General features: G+C 42.6%; 1 protein-coding gene across 3 annotated transcripts in view; it reads right to left on the reverse strand.

Annotated features, from left to right (window-relative positions):
- Positions 1 to 16624, reverse strand: part of Atp8a2 (ATPase phospholipid transporting 8A2) — a 504296-nt gene that overhangs the window by 332119 nt on the left and 155553 nt on the right. For all 3 annotated transcript variants that reach the window (XM_055617218.1, XM_055617234.1, XM_055617226.1), the window contains 3 exons: positions 15273 to 15412; positions 13288 to 13426; positions 3995 to 4059 (listed from right to left, as the gene is read on the reverse strand). In XM_055617218.1, the coding sequence (XP_055473193.1) occupies positions 3995 to 4059; positions 13288 to 13426; positions 15273 to 15412 (344 nt within the window). The remainder of the gene's footprint in view (positions 1 to 3994; positions 4060 to 13287; positions 13427 to 15272; positions 15413 to 16624) is intronic.

Genomic DNA, 16624 nt, shown 5'->3' on the forward strand with positions numbered 1-16624 from the left:
CCTAAAATCCACCTGCACCACCCGGGAGCCTGATCCCGGCTGGAGGCTGGGCAGCAGCTGCAGGAGGAGTCAAGGGGGCATTATTACCTTCAATGGGAGCCACATGTACAAGGGTCTGGCACAGTGATTTGTGGCCTATGACCCAACTCGACCTATTGGATTTGGCTAACTTTGTTTTTTAACTAGGATTCCTGGTACTCATGATTGAGGTATAAAAAGTGGATGTTTCAGATGCAAAGCACCTCAGGATTGCTGTCATTGCTCTCGATCCCCCAGGCAGAAGATGGTGAGGGACACTGAGAACCTCAACAAGCTGAGCTCCAGGAAACACTGCTCTCAAAATTTCAGTCTCATTAGCTGGTTATGAAAGAATAAAAATGAGGAAAGAATGCAGGTCATCATTTGGGCAACAAAGAGCTGCTTTACAAATGACCCACAACCACACACCCAAACATACAGCTGGCTAACTAAAAGGCACCAGGAACACTGAGTCCAAGACACCTGAAAGAGAGGTGATGCTTCAATTGCTGACAACATAATTCTTTACACAGTGACCCACTGGCAAGGGAAGTGACCTGCTAGACACTTCCCCTCCATAGCCAGGAAGCAGCAGCATTCACTTCCAATAGGAGATGATGCAGGCATGAGGCAGAGAAACCCAGCATATGTTCTTGATGTAAGGACTGAGGGTCTGTCACTGAGGACATGGGACAAAGGAAACCCTTGGACAAGGTGAGATTGGCAGAGCACATTAGCTAGAAACTGGCCGTGTCTAACTGTACTGAAGACAGTTAAGTGGCCCCTCCTGTCTCTAGACGTGAACCAGAGAGACGCCGGCAGCACTTGGGAAAAAAAGTAGAAAACTTTCAAAATACTGACCACCAAATTTAAAATGCCAAACACTCTCTAAAGCTAAAGTAGCTGCTTGAAAAAAAAAAAAAAAAGAGAGAAACATGAATCAGATACGCAAACTACACAAGCATATCTCAAATATTTTCACTGATGTGAAAAATCAAAAATTTAACACCAGTTTACCCATAACTTAGAAACACTATGGAAAACTATGAACAGGACTGAGAGATTTCTCAAAAACAGCTGGACAAAGGAAGGGTGCAAAGGAGCTTCAATTGTCCCTAATGCCCAGTTCTTTAAAATACCTGGCAATCAGTCTTCAGTTCTCACTATGATTCTCTTATAACTTCCATATAGGCAACCATATCATTAATTATAGGTGACCCTTTTACAACACACACACACACACACACACACACACACCACAATGAATCGGGTATCTGCAGTATACTGTTAAAAGTAATGCAACATGGACATGCCTATGTCATGGCTGCCTTCCCAAAGAACTGTCCTAGCTCTTCACCACAAGCTTGATGGGTGGGTAAGGTCTCGACAGGTGTACCCCATTAGCTTAATAGCATTTACACCTCTGCCAGGATTCTAAGTCCCTCGGTGCTTAGTCATAAATGAGTGCTGGGTTTGTTTTCTCTACCTCAAGTGAAATCATTTCATAGGTTTTCTTTTGTTAATAAAGTTTTTTTTAGTGAAAAGATTTTCCTAAGTAACATACACAATACACTTGGTAAAGAAAACGCATGCTTATGTAAGCATAATATGTCTTCTTTATATTACATGATTTGGCTTGCCAGTCCTTTATTAAAGAATTTTTTCTTCATTGCTGAGATTAATCTGAAATTTCTTTGTTACCCCACTTCTGTTGGTTTGGACCTGAAGTTTGTAATTGCATCAAACCATATTAGAAAGTGGTAATATTTTCCGTGTTGCCTGGGTAATGGTATAAAGGTGAAATTCTCTGTTCTTTGGGTAATCTATCAAATGGTACCGTAAGCATCCCAGGGCTGTGGTGCTCTCTTTGGAGGTCACTGTAAGCAGTGACCCCCACATCTGTATAGCTGCATATTTGTATATTTGCTCTCTTCTTTCTACTTTAAGTCTGATTTTGAAAGTTACACATTTTTCCTAAACAATTTCCCACTTCCTTTAGTAAAGGAGTTTTCTTACATTTCCTTACAGTCATAGCTTTACATTTCCCCCAAATTAGCACAGATTCCATTTCCTAAAGAATGCATTTGAATTCTTAAAACCACTGCTTTAGACTACAGGGACAATAGGGCCATGTGCCTACAATAAAGGGCCCTTTCACTTGCCAGGCAGGGCCAGGCCAGTGGAGTCTGTAAAGAACAGGATGGTGGCTTTCAGCACTTGCAGCTTGTGGCTTGCATTGCCTCCACTGGCCTCTGCCCTGGCAGCATTGTTACTGTCACTGACAGAACACGAACAAGAAGTGTGCACAGCTGTTTTACAATAAAACTTTACAGGACCGGATGGGTGCATTTGGTACCTGTCGGGGTCCCTGCTCTAAGGGACTCTGAATTGCCTGCACTGTGCCACTCAGTAGGGGAACCAGCAGCTGCAGACGCTCCTGAAATGCAGACTGCTTGCAGTTAATAGTCCTCATGAAACCCAGGTACGTTTCCAGTGACTGTTCACCACAGGTGGCCCTGAGGTGAGTGACCGCCTTGTGGTCCCACTAACGTGCTGCCTTGACTCAGCCCAAAGCAATGGTGGAGTCAACTCTAAGTGCCAAATAAAACCCCCAAGCAGTGAGCCAAATGAATCTTTGTTCTTTACAAGCTGACTCTCTCAGGTGCAGAGTGATGAGATGTTTGCACAGAAAAGAGCAAGCCTCACAGAGAAGTACCTGAAGCACTCAGGACAAGGCTGGCTTCTTGCCAGTGATGTCCTGGGCTCAACACTGAGTCTGGACTCAGCCACTGACCCATAAGACCCTGAGGGAGTAAAGAGAACCGGTCTTCACAGTAGGGACTTGCCCAAGTCCCTAACTCTCTCTCTCCTCCCTTTCAAAATGCAACCAGCCCAGGCATTGCCCCCAACACTGGTATTAAGTTGACATCACATGAAAGGGGCACTGTGGGTACCTCCAGAACCTTCTGGAAGCCTGAAAAATTTTCATATTTAATTAATATTTTCCTATCAAACAGCTTTACTAGTCACCCTTGAATCTGTCCCCATTGCTGTCTTCTCAGGAGCTGTAAGCCATGATCTTAGTTAAGGTTACGATTGCTGTGAAACATCATGACCAAAAGCAAGTTGGGGAGGAAAGGGTTTCTTCAGCTTACACTTCCACATCACTGCCCATCATCAAAGGAAGTCAGGACAGGAACTCTACAGGGTAGGAACCTGGAGGCAGGAGCCAATGCAGAGACCGTGAAGGATGCTGCTTCCCAGTTTGCTCCCCGTGGCTTGCTCAGACTGCTTTCTTATAGAACCCAGGACCACCTGCCCAGGGACAGCATCCCCAATGATGGGCTGCTGGTCCATCAATCACCAACTCAGAAAATGCCCTGCAGACTTTTTGACAGCCCAATCTTTTGGAGGAATTTTCTCATGGAGGCTCCCTTGTCTCCAGTAACTCACATTGACAGCACATCCAGGAATATGCTTGCCTATAAAAATATTCTGGCACCCAAAGTGTTCCATTCCCATGATCTGTTGGCATCTGGGCTGGAGAATCAAGTACCCCTCCATCCACTTGATATATAAATCTGAGCAACTGCCAGCACTTTCTATTAGCTGTATTGGACAGTATCTATGAGGAAGAACACAGCTAGGAACCTCCACAATCAGCCACTACCACTTCATGGGAACCATACTAGATGCCATCACTGCATGTAACGCTTCATAGTTTAAAAAAAAGCCACACAAGATCAAAACTAACCCATTTTAAATGTTCAGACCTATGAGAGAACAGTATTGCCAGCGAGGTAATATTCTAAGCCCACAACATGTTGATGTTAAGAGACAAGGCTTTATGACATCTATTCATGAAGACAAACTAAACAAAGTCGTTTTACAATTGTTTTTAACACAAACTGATTGATAATTGCAGTATATAATTTAATACAGCTATATCAGAAATAACAGTTGAGAGACAACTTACATCTAAAGAGTCCTCCTTCAGTAGGATAAGGGCCATGTTCTGTGACACCAACCGACAGGAATAGCCTGCAATGGAGAGGGGACCGTATGTGAGCAGCAGTCACTTCCTGTGAAGCCATGAGTGTGCACACACGCATGTGACTCCCCAATCTGCACACTTGAGTGAAAGCCAGAGAAGGGTTTCTGGTGTCCTCTACCCACTCCTCCCACTCCTTTGAGGCAGGGTCTTCCCCTGAACCTAGAGCCCACGCTCAATCAGTCAGGCTGGAAGCCAGTAAGCCCCCACCATCCTCCTGTCTCTACCCTGCTTGAAGCAGAGGTTTCACACGTAGGCAGACACTCATCTTGCAGCCTCCCTCCTTGTGTCTGCCTTATCACTACTGACCAGAGGACTAGGGGCATAAGCTAAACTCACTTCCTTGCCAACAGTTTGAAGAGAACTACATGATAAGGTCTTTATAACTAATGGCTAAAATAACTATTTGCCACTTTCTGTGGATTTTTTTCTTTATTCTGGCTATTCTTTTAAAGCAGTAAGATAAACCTTGTTATACCTAAAATAACAGCAAAGAGATTAAGGAGATGAATGAAATCTGTGCTCTTAGTTAGCATGGCTACTGCACAATCAAGATTGCCTTTTATTTCTAAAGCTAGCAATTCACAAAAGTTTAAAGGGATACTATTATGCCAAGGGAGTTGCATTCCTGCCAAAAGAGCAATGCAATCTCCATTTAAAGAAGTGAACCTAAGTTTAAGTTAAGATACACAAAGATTTAAAACAAAAGTATCCCTTTCCAATTAGAATCAACAGTTTCAATCTTGTTCTCAAATCAAACTATCTAAGATAAATAACACCAAGGATGTTTGACAAAGCCTCAAGGAATTGTATTATTTTATATTTATCTAAAGTTAATATATAATACATATTGATATATTTTATATATTATGTTATATATATCACATGCCTCTTGGACTAGCAATGCTTCCCACAAGAGCCATATAGACTATCTAACGAAAACTCCAGTACCATGCATGAGAAAACTCTCTTTGTGTTGGACAGGCTAAGGCATGTAACTCCCAAAACAATATAGGCTATTGCTCATGCCCTTGGTTGCCTCTCAAAGATGGAAGGCAACTAAGTTCCTATTGCTAAGACTATACACTTCAAACACAGGACTCAGAAGATTCAAGCTGTATCTAACCTGAAAGCCTCCTTCTTGCTTTCTTGCTATGTAACTTTCATAGTATCAGAAGATATTCTGTAAGTTGCCGGGTGGGGAAAACAATCAGTAATCCTACGAACTATGTGATGCCAATGAACTGTAACAGTGGGTAGCATGGCAAAATATCCTACAAGGTGCAACAGCGGCACTCGCACCTCGGTAGTAACCAAGAGCCGTCTAATTGGACTTAAGGCCACCCAATAGGAGGGAAATCACGAGTGGTACAAGAAGCCTCGCTAACTACCTTGGGCTAGAGAGGTCATGATTCTTTTTTTTTTTTTCCTATACACAGGTGCAATTTTTTTATTATTATTAGTTACATTTTATTAACTCTATATCCCAGCTCTATCCCATTCCCTCATTCCCTCCCAAACCCTCCCTCCCTTCCTCATCTCCTCCCTGCCCCTTTCCAAGTCCACTGCTTGGGGAGGACCTCCTCCCGTTTCATCTGATCCTGTTTTATCAGGCATCTTCAGGACTGGCTGCAAAGTTCTCCTCTGTGGCTTAGCAGGACTGCTCCTCCCTTGGTGGGTAGGGAGGTCAAGGAGCCTCCCATTGAGTTCATGTCAGAAATAGTCCCTGTTCCCCTTACTATGGGAAACCAATTGGTTACTGAGCTACCATGGACTTCATCCGAGCAGAGGTTCTAGGTTATATCCACAGATGGTCCTTGGTGGAGTGTCAGTCTCAGAAAAGACCCCTGTGCCCAGATATATTTGGTCCTTGTGGAGTTCCTATCCTTTTCACGTCATCCAAACTCCCCCTTCTTTCATATGGTTTCCTGCACTCTGCCAAAGGTTTGGTTATGACTCTTAATATCTGCTTTGATACACTGCTAGGTAGAATCTTTCAGGGGCCGTCTGAAGTAGGCTCCTGTCCTGTTACTTGTTTTCTCCTACATCCAATACACCTCCCATTTGTCTTTCTAAATGATGATTGATCATCTTACCCCTGTTCTCTTTCTTGTTTATCTTCTTTAGGTGTACAGATTTCATTATGTTTATCACATCTTATAGGACTTTATGAGTGAGTATATACCATGTGTGTCTTTCTGCTTCTGGGATACCTCACTCAGAATGATCTTTTCTAGATCCCACCATTTGCCTGCAAATTTCATGATTTCCTCGTTTTTGATTGCTGAGTAGTATTCCATTGTGTAAAAATACCACAATTTCTGTATCCATTCCTCCATTGAGGGCCATCTAGGTTATTTCCAGGTTCTGGCTATTACAAATAAAGCTGCTACAAACATGGTTGAGCAAATGTCCTTGCTGTGTACTTGAGCAAACTTTTGGTATATGCCTAGGAGTGGTATAGCTGGATCTTGAGGAAGCACTATTCCTAATTGTCTGAGAAAGCGCCAGATTGACTTCCAAAGTGGTTGTACCAGTTTACATTCCCACCAGCAATGAAGGAGGGTTCCCTTTTCTCCACAACCTCTCCAGCATGTGTTGTCACTTGAGTTTTTCATCTTAGCCATTCTGATGGGTGTAAGGTGAAATCTTAGGGTCGTTTTGATTTGCATCTCCCTGATGGCTAAGGATGTTGAGCATCTCTTTAAAGTGTTTCTCTGCCATTCTATATTTCTCTACAGAGAATTCTCTGTTTAGCTCCGTACCTCATTTTTAATTGGATTACTTGATTTATTGCTTTTTAACTTCTTTAGTTCTTTATATATGCTGGATATCAGCCCTCTGTCAGATATAGGTTTGGTGAAGATCCTTTCCCAGTCTGAGGTCATGATTCTTAGAAAAGAAACTACTACCTCTGACAGACCCAAAGCAGAACTCAAGACAAACAGAAAATAAGTCCAAGAAAAACTTTTGTGGGTTTTCCTGCACAGAAGTAGCCCATGGCAGCTCACTGTCCAAGAGGGTTCCCCAATAATAGGAACAGGGACCATCTCTGACATGAACTAGTGGGCTGGCTCTTTGATCACCTCCACCTAAATGGGGAGCAACCTTACCAGTCCACAGAAGAAGACAAAGAAGCCAGACCTGATAGACTATGGTCAGCTGGAAGGGAAGGAGGACCTGCCCTATCATTGGGGGAGGGGCCCAGAAGAAGAGGGACGGTGGGTAGGATTGGGAGGGGATGGAGAGGGGAGTTCAGCTGGGATACAAAGTGAATAAACTATAATTAATAAAAAAATAAAAATAAATTTTAAAAACCTTTGTGGGTTTTATAAATAAATAAATAATGAACAAATATTTTCAACTTGTTTATTTTGGAATGTTACAATCCTTTACTCAGGATTGTCATTTGTTCAAAATAAATATTTAGAAAAGCACCCAGAAGAGAAATTATAAAGACAAAAATAATGGCTTTTCATAAAAATATTATTTTGAAGCCATATCCAAAAAGTGTATTAATTACACAAAGAAGTAACCTGGAACTTCTCAAACTAAAACTGTTCTCAAACTAAATTTGTTAAAGACCAAACTAATATAGAGTAAGCACCCCTAATCCAAAATGTGTGAAACTAGATATGTTTCAGATTTACAATTTTTAAAGTACTTATATATAAAGCATGCCTTAATTTTAAGATATTTGCATGAATATTATTGGCTGAGCATTTCCAAAAAGTTTAAAATCCAAAATGCTCCAAAATCTGACTATAGTTTTGGATTTTGGAGCACTTCAGATTTTAGAATTTAGGATTAAGGTTGTATGAATTGTGCCGGGTCTAATTGGCTCAGGATCTATTTAAAGAGATTCCAGAACTTTCTCAGAACCTGGCTTCTGCAATTGGAGGTGGAGGACTTGGGAGCATGGAGCCTCCGCACTGTTCTCATGTGCATACTGTGTGTACATTCTAACTGGACTTCAAGCTGCTCAGGGCTTTAGACGCTCAGGTTTCAATGGGCAAGCGCTCTCTCAGGGGAACACATCACAAGAGGTTGTTTGTGGACTTGGTGACGTTTGCTGTGTTTGGGATTGTTGACTTTCTTTAGCAATTGTTTATCTACATCTAGCTCTACCTACAATAATTTTAGAGTTAAAAATCAATTAAAACTTTTTAACGTTTTGTGTGTGTGTGTGTGTGTGTGTGTGTGTGTGTGTGTGTGTGTACATTAGAGGACAATTCCCACATGTCAGTTCTCTCCTTCCATCACATGGGTTCTAGGGACCAAACTCAAGTCATCAGGCTTGGCAGCAAGCACATATACCACTGAGCCATCTCTCCAGCTCTAACACTTGTCTTTACGGTACTTGAGCTTGGACCCAGAACCTCCCACTCCAGTGCTCTCCCACTGGGTATACTACCAGCCGTCACATTGTTTTTAAGTATATTTTTCCCATAATACCTTAGCAATTTACTTAACCAAATTAAGTCCTAGAATACTTTTGTCTTGTGTGCAACACTGGTTTATATGGATAAATGACCACTTTGCCTTTAAAGGCTAACTAGCTGTGTTTGAGAAAACTAGAAAAATTATTTTTTTTTAAGCTTAAATTTTTCGTATCATAGTCTCAAGTGGGATTTAGGAGGAGAACTTTGTGAATCCCACAGCTGTCACTTCCCTGCTGTCATGGGCTAATCACCTTTCAAATAAGTTGACAGTAAAAGCCACGTTTCCAGTCTGTGCTCTTTTTTCTTATGAACGTGGGGTTAATGAGACTAGAATACTACCACGTATTCATTCTATTTTAAGGTCATGAAGATGGAATAATTTTCATCTCAAATTACTTCTAAGTTGGCAATATGTGCCAGTTTCTCATTGTCCCAGAATTTTGTTACCTGTCAACTGAGGCTTTTAAACTTAGAAATTTATTTTAAATTAAAAAAAAAAAAACTTCATCACATACATTTAACATATAAAGTGATTAGAAGCTTATTTTTCAAACAAACAAACAAAACAATCAGCTCTTGTGCCTGTTCCTATTGCTAATTGACTACGCACACATTGCCTGTCCCTTCAGAGGGGTGAGAGCCTCATTCCCAGGTAAAGCAACAGCACTTATATTAAGGGCAGCGGTTCCAAGCTCAGTGGTTATTGATTAAAAAAAAAAAAAAAGAAGAAGAAGAAAAGCAAAAAGAAGATCAAAACTTGCATTTTTACATTGTGCAGCTAGAGTGCTTGCCAGGAACTCTACAGTGGAGTTGAGGAATCCGCATTCTCTAATTGGGGCATGAGTTAATGATGAACTCCTTAGAGTGTGAATGGATGGTAAAATGCTAATTGTGTAGCGGATTTTGACCCTCGCTAGCTCTGCAGTAGTTACTAGTGAATGCAATTAATGATGTTCAAGGTTCTATGCTTACTCCCTTACACCTGGTATCGATGGGTCATTACTTGTCTTAAAGATCACACTGAAGGACTGAGAGATGAAGTAACTCAGCCTGGGTCACACAGCCCATGGCAGGTGGTGGCCGCTTCCAACGAGGAAAAAGAAACGAGTAGCTAAAGTATAGAGACAGGTGAAAAATTGAAGAATTTCTAAAAATAAATAAAGAAGCAAAAATTTGAAACTATAACAGTTCACAGAATAGACAGAGTCGGTGCTCTTGAAGCTCACAAGGTAAGGCCAGGTCAGCACATACTGCCATGCACGAGGGTTCCTGAGGAGGACTAAGTGTCTGAGGGAAATGTGCCCATGAGCCAGGTTCTGTAAGAAACCCTCTGCTCCTTGGCTCTCTAGAGGATGGGTCTTTGCCTGGACCTTCTGGTTCCTGCTGGAGTAGCCTACAAGACCATCTTGTGTCATGGTGCCTGCTAATGGTTTTCATCCATCCACGTTCAGGAACTCATTGACTAAATTCTCTGGAACACAACTGAGAACCTCCAACACAACACACTTTCACAGGTTGGCACCATGCTGAATCATAGGGATGGCAGTCTGCTGTTGCTGTGAACCCAGGACGGATGGTCAGGAAGGCTAGATCCTTTCCAATCTTTCAAACATGTCTCCATAGAAATCTAGATTTAGAAATGTTTGGGATGTGAGCTTAGTCTCTCCACTTTCTCCCCAAAGGGGAACATTAGTTTGGAGAGCTGAGAGCTTTAATTTGGCAATGTTTTTTTAGGGTGTACTGTTATTTTGTCGCCTTAAAATGACATCCTGCTCTAAGATCCGCCGATCATACATGCAGAAGAGTGCTGCTTATTCCAAGTGAGAAGTCCCCCCAGAGCTGTTGCTCTCAGTTCCTGATGGCCATCTTACAGATTTTGAGATTAAAGAACAGAGACCTCAATTTACATGTGTGGGTCAGCTTTACCTGGCTCTTCTCCAAGAGTTGACCTCATTTCATCCAAAGCCATCAGAAGCCAGGGGCAACACACTTTGGTTGGTGCTCACAGTCAACCAAGTTAAATGTCCTGGGTCTTCTGAGGGCAAGTAGTCTGTGATAATTTTCTGAGCAAAGACCAACTTCATTTTCCAAATGAAACAAAACAGCTTAATCTGCTTCTCCTCGGAAGCCTTTGGCTTTCTCTTCAAATTCAGGCAAGTGTCACTTGTTTATTGCCGTCCTCCTGCCAGGCTGGGATGAAAGTACTTAGGGGCTTCAGCACACTGCTTTTGTGTACTTTCAGGTGTCAAGCAGCAGTTTGCTTAAAATTGCAAACAATAAACAGAGATCCAGGGTTTAAAACCCACAGCTGGCTTCAGCAGCGGTTGTTCAAATAAAAATGCTTCCAGTAAATTCTTTTGCACTAGTGACAGTGGACTCTAACAGTCTGGGCTGCTTAAAGTTGAGGGAGGTCTCTAGGGATGAAGAGTTCGCCCAACCTCTGGGGAAATGATTAGTCAAAATACCCCCTTTTGTAAGTGAAAATCAAATATAGACCTTCCTTCTGGGGCTAACCTAAGAACCTCCAGGAAGGAAGAAAGCAGTTGTGAAATGTAAAATGGGATCCAGGGGCACACTCTCAGAGCCTCTCAGAGCTCCCCAGCACTGCAACTCTGTACAAAACTGTTTCCTGTTCCCTCCATATTCTTATTTTTTTTTAAAAGGAATTTAACATATTTGTCTACTAAATGCTGAGATTTTAAATTATTCCATTTCTTTTTGTTTTAAAACTACCTGATGGTTTTAACAAGAGAAATAGTGATGTTCCTTGGGTGACACCACTGGATTTCCTAGTGATGAAAAGAGAACTATGGAGTAGGAAAGACGCATACATGCTAACCTCTGCCTTCTGCCCATAAGTTCAATGTAGTGGAAGTTTTGTTTTCTTTAAAAACTCATGTTATGTAATTATGTTTTAATTTTAATCCCAAGTCTGGGATATAGGACTGCCTTAGTTTACCCACAGCTGATAACTGCCTTGTGCAGGGCCTGTTTTTGCCAGCTATTAACAGCCTCAAGCTATTTAGAGAGGAGCATGGTCTCTGCCAGCTGCAGATAGTGGAATTCTGAGGACTCTGAGAGGGTATAAATATGAGAGCCCAGGGAGGGGCTTCAAGGAGACAGTGGAGGAAGAAGAAGGCTGCTCCTCATTTTAGCACTATCAATTATTTCCTTAAGACTGCCACATGCTTGCTTGAAGTTTGCAATTTTACATGTTAATGATGCATTTCACTCGGGAATGGGAAAATGAGGAAGGTTATGACCCTAGTACCATTTTCACTTGAAGGTTAACCACATCTCTCTTACTACTGTAAGAGGCAGAAAGCATCTACCCCAGGGCAGCCGTCAACTGGCTATCCCCTCTGTGAACTGTGAACAAGGCTCATAGGTTGCAGCATGGAAAACCCTGCTGAGGGCCAAAATTGAGTAGGGAGAAATCTGCAAATGTATATGGAAAAACAGTACTCAAGAAACAAATGCCATCCCTTCATTTGAACCTGTTACTGGCACAACACAGGCATGTAAGCTTGAAGGTTTACTTTCTAGTAAAAGCAGTGGGTCTGTAGAGAAATGTCACCACACTGTTGTCAGACACTTGAATGACAGACAGCGGCACAGATCTGCAGAGCCCACTGCGAATGTCAGAGACTCTGTGACAACTCTTCCTGTTCTCTTGTGAGTCTAGTGTCAGCTGCTTGGGAGCCTGAAGTGCATACAGTCAGCAATTAGATCAGAATTAAAGATTATAATTAGATGAAAATTTCTATTTCTTAAATAAAAATCACCCACAGGAAAAGGTACTCTCTGCAGCTGAGGTTGCCTGAGTGGACAGCTGATGGCAACAAGGAGGGCTTGAAGAAAGGGCCACCACTGGAATGAGCGGACAGGAGTCTGAGGAAGCTGTTCTGACGAGAGCCCGTCCTCTGACTTCAGACTCTGTAGCATGTCTTCCTCTAAAGTAGCTGGGGCAGAGTACGTCCATGCACAAATTAGCTATGTAATCTTGGGTTATTATTTTTTCTTTTGTCTTTTTTGGCACTGCTGGGGATTTGTGGGCGCTAGGCAAGCATGCTCTACCACTGGCTACATTTCCAGCTACAAGTTTTACAGATCCATGTATTCATATTATTACAAAAAAAAAAAATGCATGTGTTATGAGGCCATACTACCAGAGGCCCAGGCAGTTTAAACTTAACTGAAATGAGCAGTTATATTTATTTTAAGTTTTAGTAAATTCAACTCCTTTTTAAGCCTAAAAGTGTTTCAGTTTTTAATCTATATTTAACAACTTTTTGAAGCAAGCAACAAAGAGTGTTTTCTGAAGTTTCTGAAGTTCTTCTTCTCCATCCTTTCGATGCTCAGCAATGAGGTTGTAAAGAAGGGTCGGGGAGACAAAAGTGCAAAGCCTTTAGAAAGGCCACTCAATAGTAAAGTCACTTAAACGTAACAATAAATATTTAAACCTAGTGACAATATTTGTCAAAGAAAACTAAGGGAAGAAAGACATCTAAAATAATCTATAGTGTCAACTCTTGAATTCTTTTTTTTACCTAAGAGTGCTTAATTCATGTGTGTGTGTGTGTGTGTGTGTGTGTGTGCCCGCACATGGATGCATATCTATACATTTATAACAGACAGAGCATACTCATATGAGCATTTCATTAGATTCTTGGTGGATCTTTGAAACAAAAGAGAGGTCTATAAACTGCCAACACACTTGAAAAATGCAATTTTTTTTACAAGAACCATTATCAGGAATTTTAGGAAATTGATTACCGATGTTAATTGCCGTTTCTTGTTTGTCTCCTGTTAACACCCATATCTTGATTTCTGCCTTCAACAGAGTAGCTATGGTTTCTGGAACCCCTGCTTGAAGACGATCTTCGATGGCTGTAGCTCCAAGTAACAGTAAATTCTAGGTCAGAAAACATCATCAGTTAGAGGACAATTGATCCTTGAGAGCAGAAACTCTGGCATCCCTGACAGGGTCCTTACCAATTAGTGACACCTAGGTGTGAAGCACTCACAAACCTTTGACCATGCTGAGCCACTCATGACACACCCATCAATCATTCCATGGCACATGGGAGTCATGTTTTCATTTTTAGTTTTTTTTGTCAACTTGACTCAAGCTAGAATCACCTGGGAATGAGAGCCTCAGCTGAGAAAAAACACTTCCATCAATGGACCTGTAGACAAATCTCTGGTGCATTTTCTTGATTGATGATTAAAATAGGACAACCCAGCTCACTGTAGACAGCACCACTCCTGGGCAAATGGCCCTGAGTTCTATAGAAAGCAGGCCAAGCAAGCATGGGAAATGGACACATAAACAGCATTCCTCCACAGCCTCTGTTTCAAGTCCTGCCTTGAGTTCCTGCTCTGACTTCCCTCCATTGTAGTGAGCAATTGAAATCCTGACTGAACATGTACTCTTTGACATGGGCATAGTCATGTCATCCATGTCAAGGACTAATGCTTCAGCCCATCAGAGTGGCAAAGCCTTGCCTGGGTGAGGCTCAGAGAGAATCAATGCTTTCCTCTGGTCCCAGTGCAAATGTTGATAGTGTGCAAAAATGTCTGCCATGGCTTTCTCTTCCCCTGGATGTTTACATCCTGAGGACCGCTCCCTACAGGAACAGCTCCTACTGAGATTAGCCGAACCTGTCTCCTTGTTCAGCTGTATATAATAACCCAGCCTCGTTTTCTATCTGTATGTGATAACCCCACCTATCTGTTCAGCTCTCTGCCATAAGTCCATCCCCTTGTTCAACTCTATATAATGAACACATTGCACTTCAATGTGAAGGAGCTGCAGCTCCTTCAACCACGAGTTCAGACCACCCAATCCCAGCTCTTCTGTGCCCAGGTGTCTGTGTGTTTGTCACTTTTCCTCACCCCTTCACTATCCTAGTCATGGCTTGGGAACCCAAGCTGTGCAGAAACACTGCTCCATAACAGACTAGCCTGTAAGCTGAAGTAAACCCTTTCCATCCCGGGTTGCTTTCGGTCATAGTCTTTATCACAGCAACAGAATGCAAACCTGAGCCACTGGGCATGTTAGCATGGGCATCATCTAAAAGCAAAGCACAGGCATAGGCTGGCCTGATATTAAATGAATGAGGACATTATTACAATAAATTTTCCTGTGCAAAGAATTTATTCTCATTATGACACTTATCCGGAAGGATAGGAATTAAAGACCTGTGAGTTTAGAATTCAATAATGGAAGTGTAGCAGAGTGGTACAGCAAGTGGCCCCAACTTCCATCCCCAGAACCATGCAATGGTTGGTGGAATGAACACCACACCATCTCAAGGTCAAGGCAGCTGTGAATTGTTGCCCCGTCATCCTCTTTTAAAGCGGAGGAAAGCAAGTTCGTACAGAGGACAAGTGTCAATGTGTCATATTCCCTAGCCGCCTGCTCAAGGCCCAGGTTCTCGCCTGTCCCCACCTCTCCAGTACTGAAGTCACCAGCGCAAGTTTGGGGGATTGAGCTTGGATCCTTGTGCTCCAAAGGCTTTACAGGTGAGCCGTCTCTTCAGCCCATCAGTACTAGTTTGAACCAGATATTTAAGGTTTCCTTAACACCCAGCTGAAAGCAGCTAGAACTTTCCGACAGCAGAGAGCATCCCAAAGCAAAGAAATGATGAAAAACTGAGAGTTCACAGAGACACAACAGTACCCAAAGACAACAAACGGACTCCTATCCAAAGCCTTTGCAACACCCGTCACTGGGCAGACTCCGACTGTGCAGTTACCTTCTCAATGCTCTCGTAACATTCCTCCAGCCTCTGGGCTCTGTCCTTCAGTATCATGCTGGCCTCTTGGTAGACCTTCAGCCACTCCTCATACTCATTCTCAGAGAGGTCTGCATAGGCCACACACAGAGTCCGCAGGCCTGCAAGACAGCCACAGGAAAGTGGTGGGAGGCAGAACGCAGCCCTCTTAGGGGCATCACATGGCATTTTTTATGACAGTGTGCTCAAAAATTAACGAGGCCATCTGCTTCGTAGGGCTCCTCTACTTTAACATTCATAGAGCCACAAAAGGAAATTTTAAAATTGCCTACTGCGATGTTTAATAGTGAGTGCTAGCTTGACAGGATGTAGAGTCAACTAGGAAACAAACGTCTGAGCGTGCCTGTGAGGGTGTTTCTGGGTGCAAGTAGGAGCATCAATTCTACCTATGAGTGGCACTCTGCTTCCCAAGACGCAATGGGGACAGCTGCCCCAAGCTTGTCACCATGCCATGATGGCCTGTACCCTCAATCTATCAACCATAATAAAGCTCTTCTTTTTTTCTTTTTAATATAATTTTTTATTTATTATAATTTATTCACTTTGAATCCCAGTTGTAGCCCCCACCCTCATACTCTCCCAATCCCACTCTCCCTCCTTCCCTTCCTCATGTCCTCCCATGCCCCTTCCCCAGTCCACTGATAGAGAAGGTCCTCCTCCCCTTCCATCTGACTCTAGCTTATCAGGTCTCATCAGGACTGTCTTTCATAGTCTTCCTCTGTGGCCTGGCAAGGCTGCCCCACCTCAGAGGGAGGTGATCAAAGAGCCAGCCACTGAGCTCATGTCAGAGACAGACCCTGTTCCCCTTACTAGTGAGCCCATTTGGAGACTGAACTGCCATGGGCTACATCTGTGCAGGGGTTCTAGGTTATCTCCATGAATGGACTTTGGTTGAAGTATAAGTCTCAGAAAAGATACCTGGGCCCAGATTTTTTGGTTCTGTTGTTCTCTTTGTGGAGCTCCAGACCCTTCCTTAAGCAGTGTCTTGTAGCATTGAGAAGAGTAACTCAGACCCTCCCCTGTGTTTTCATGTAAACTAACATACACTGCCCTTCCTGTACATTTAGGAGTGCATGAGATTACCTGAGTGAATTTTCCACTGCAAAGAGGTACAGAATCAGTGTAGCTTATGTGTGTGTGTTTATGAGAGAGCCACAGGCAGGTAGTAAGCAAAGGAGTCGGGAATCACATAAAAAGCCCATTGTGTAAGGTGAAATCTCAGCATCATTTTGATTTGCATTTCCCTGATGACTAAGGACGTTGAGCATTTAAGTGTTTTTCAGCCATTCGATATCTAGCTCTGTACCCCATTT

This window comes from Psammomys obesus, unplaced genomic scaffold (genome assembly GCF_907164565.1).
Source record: "Psammomys obesus unplaced genomic scaffold, mPsaObe1.curated_primary_1811, whole genome shotgun sequence".
NCBI classification, from domain to species: domain Eukaryota; kingdom Metazoa; phylum Chordata; class Mammalia; order Rodentia; family Muridae; genus Psammomys; species Psammomys obesus.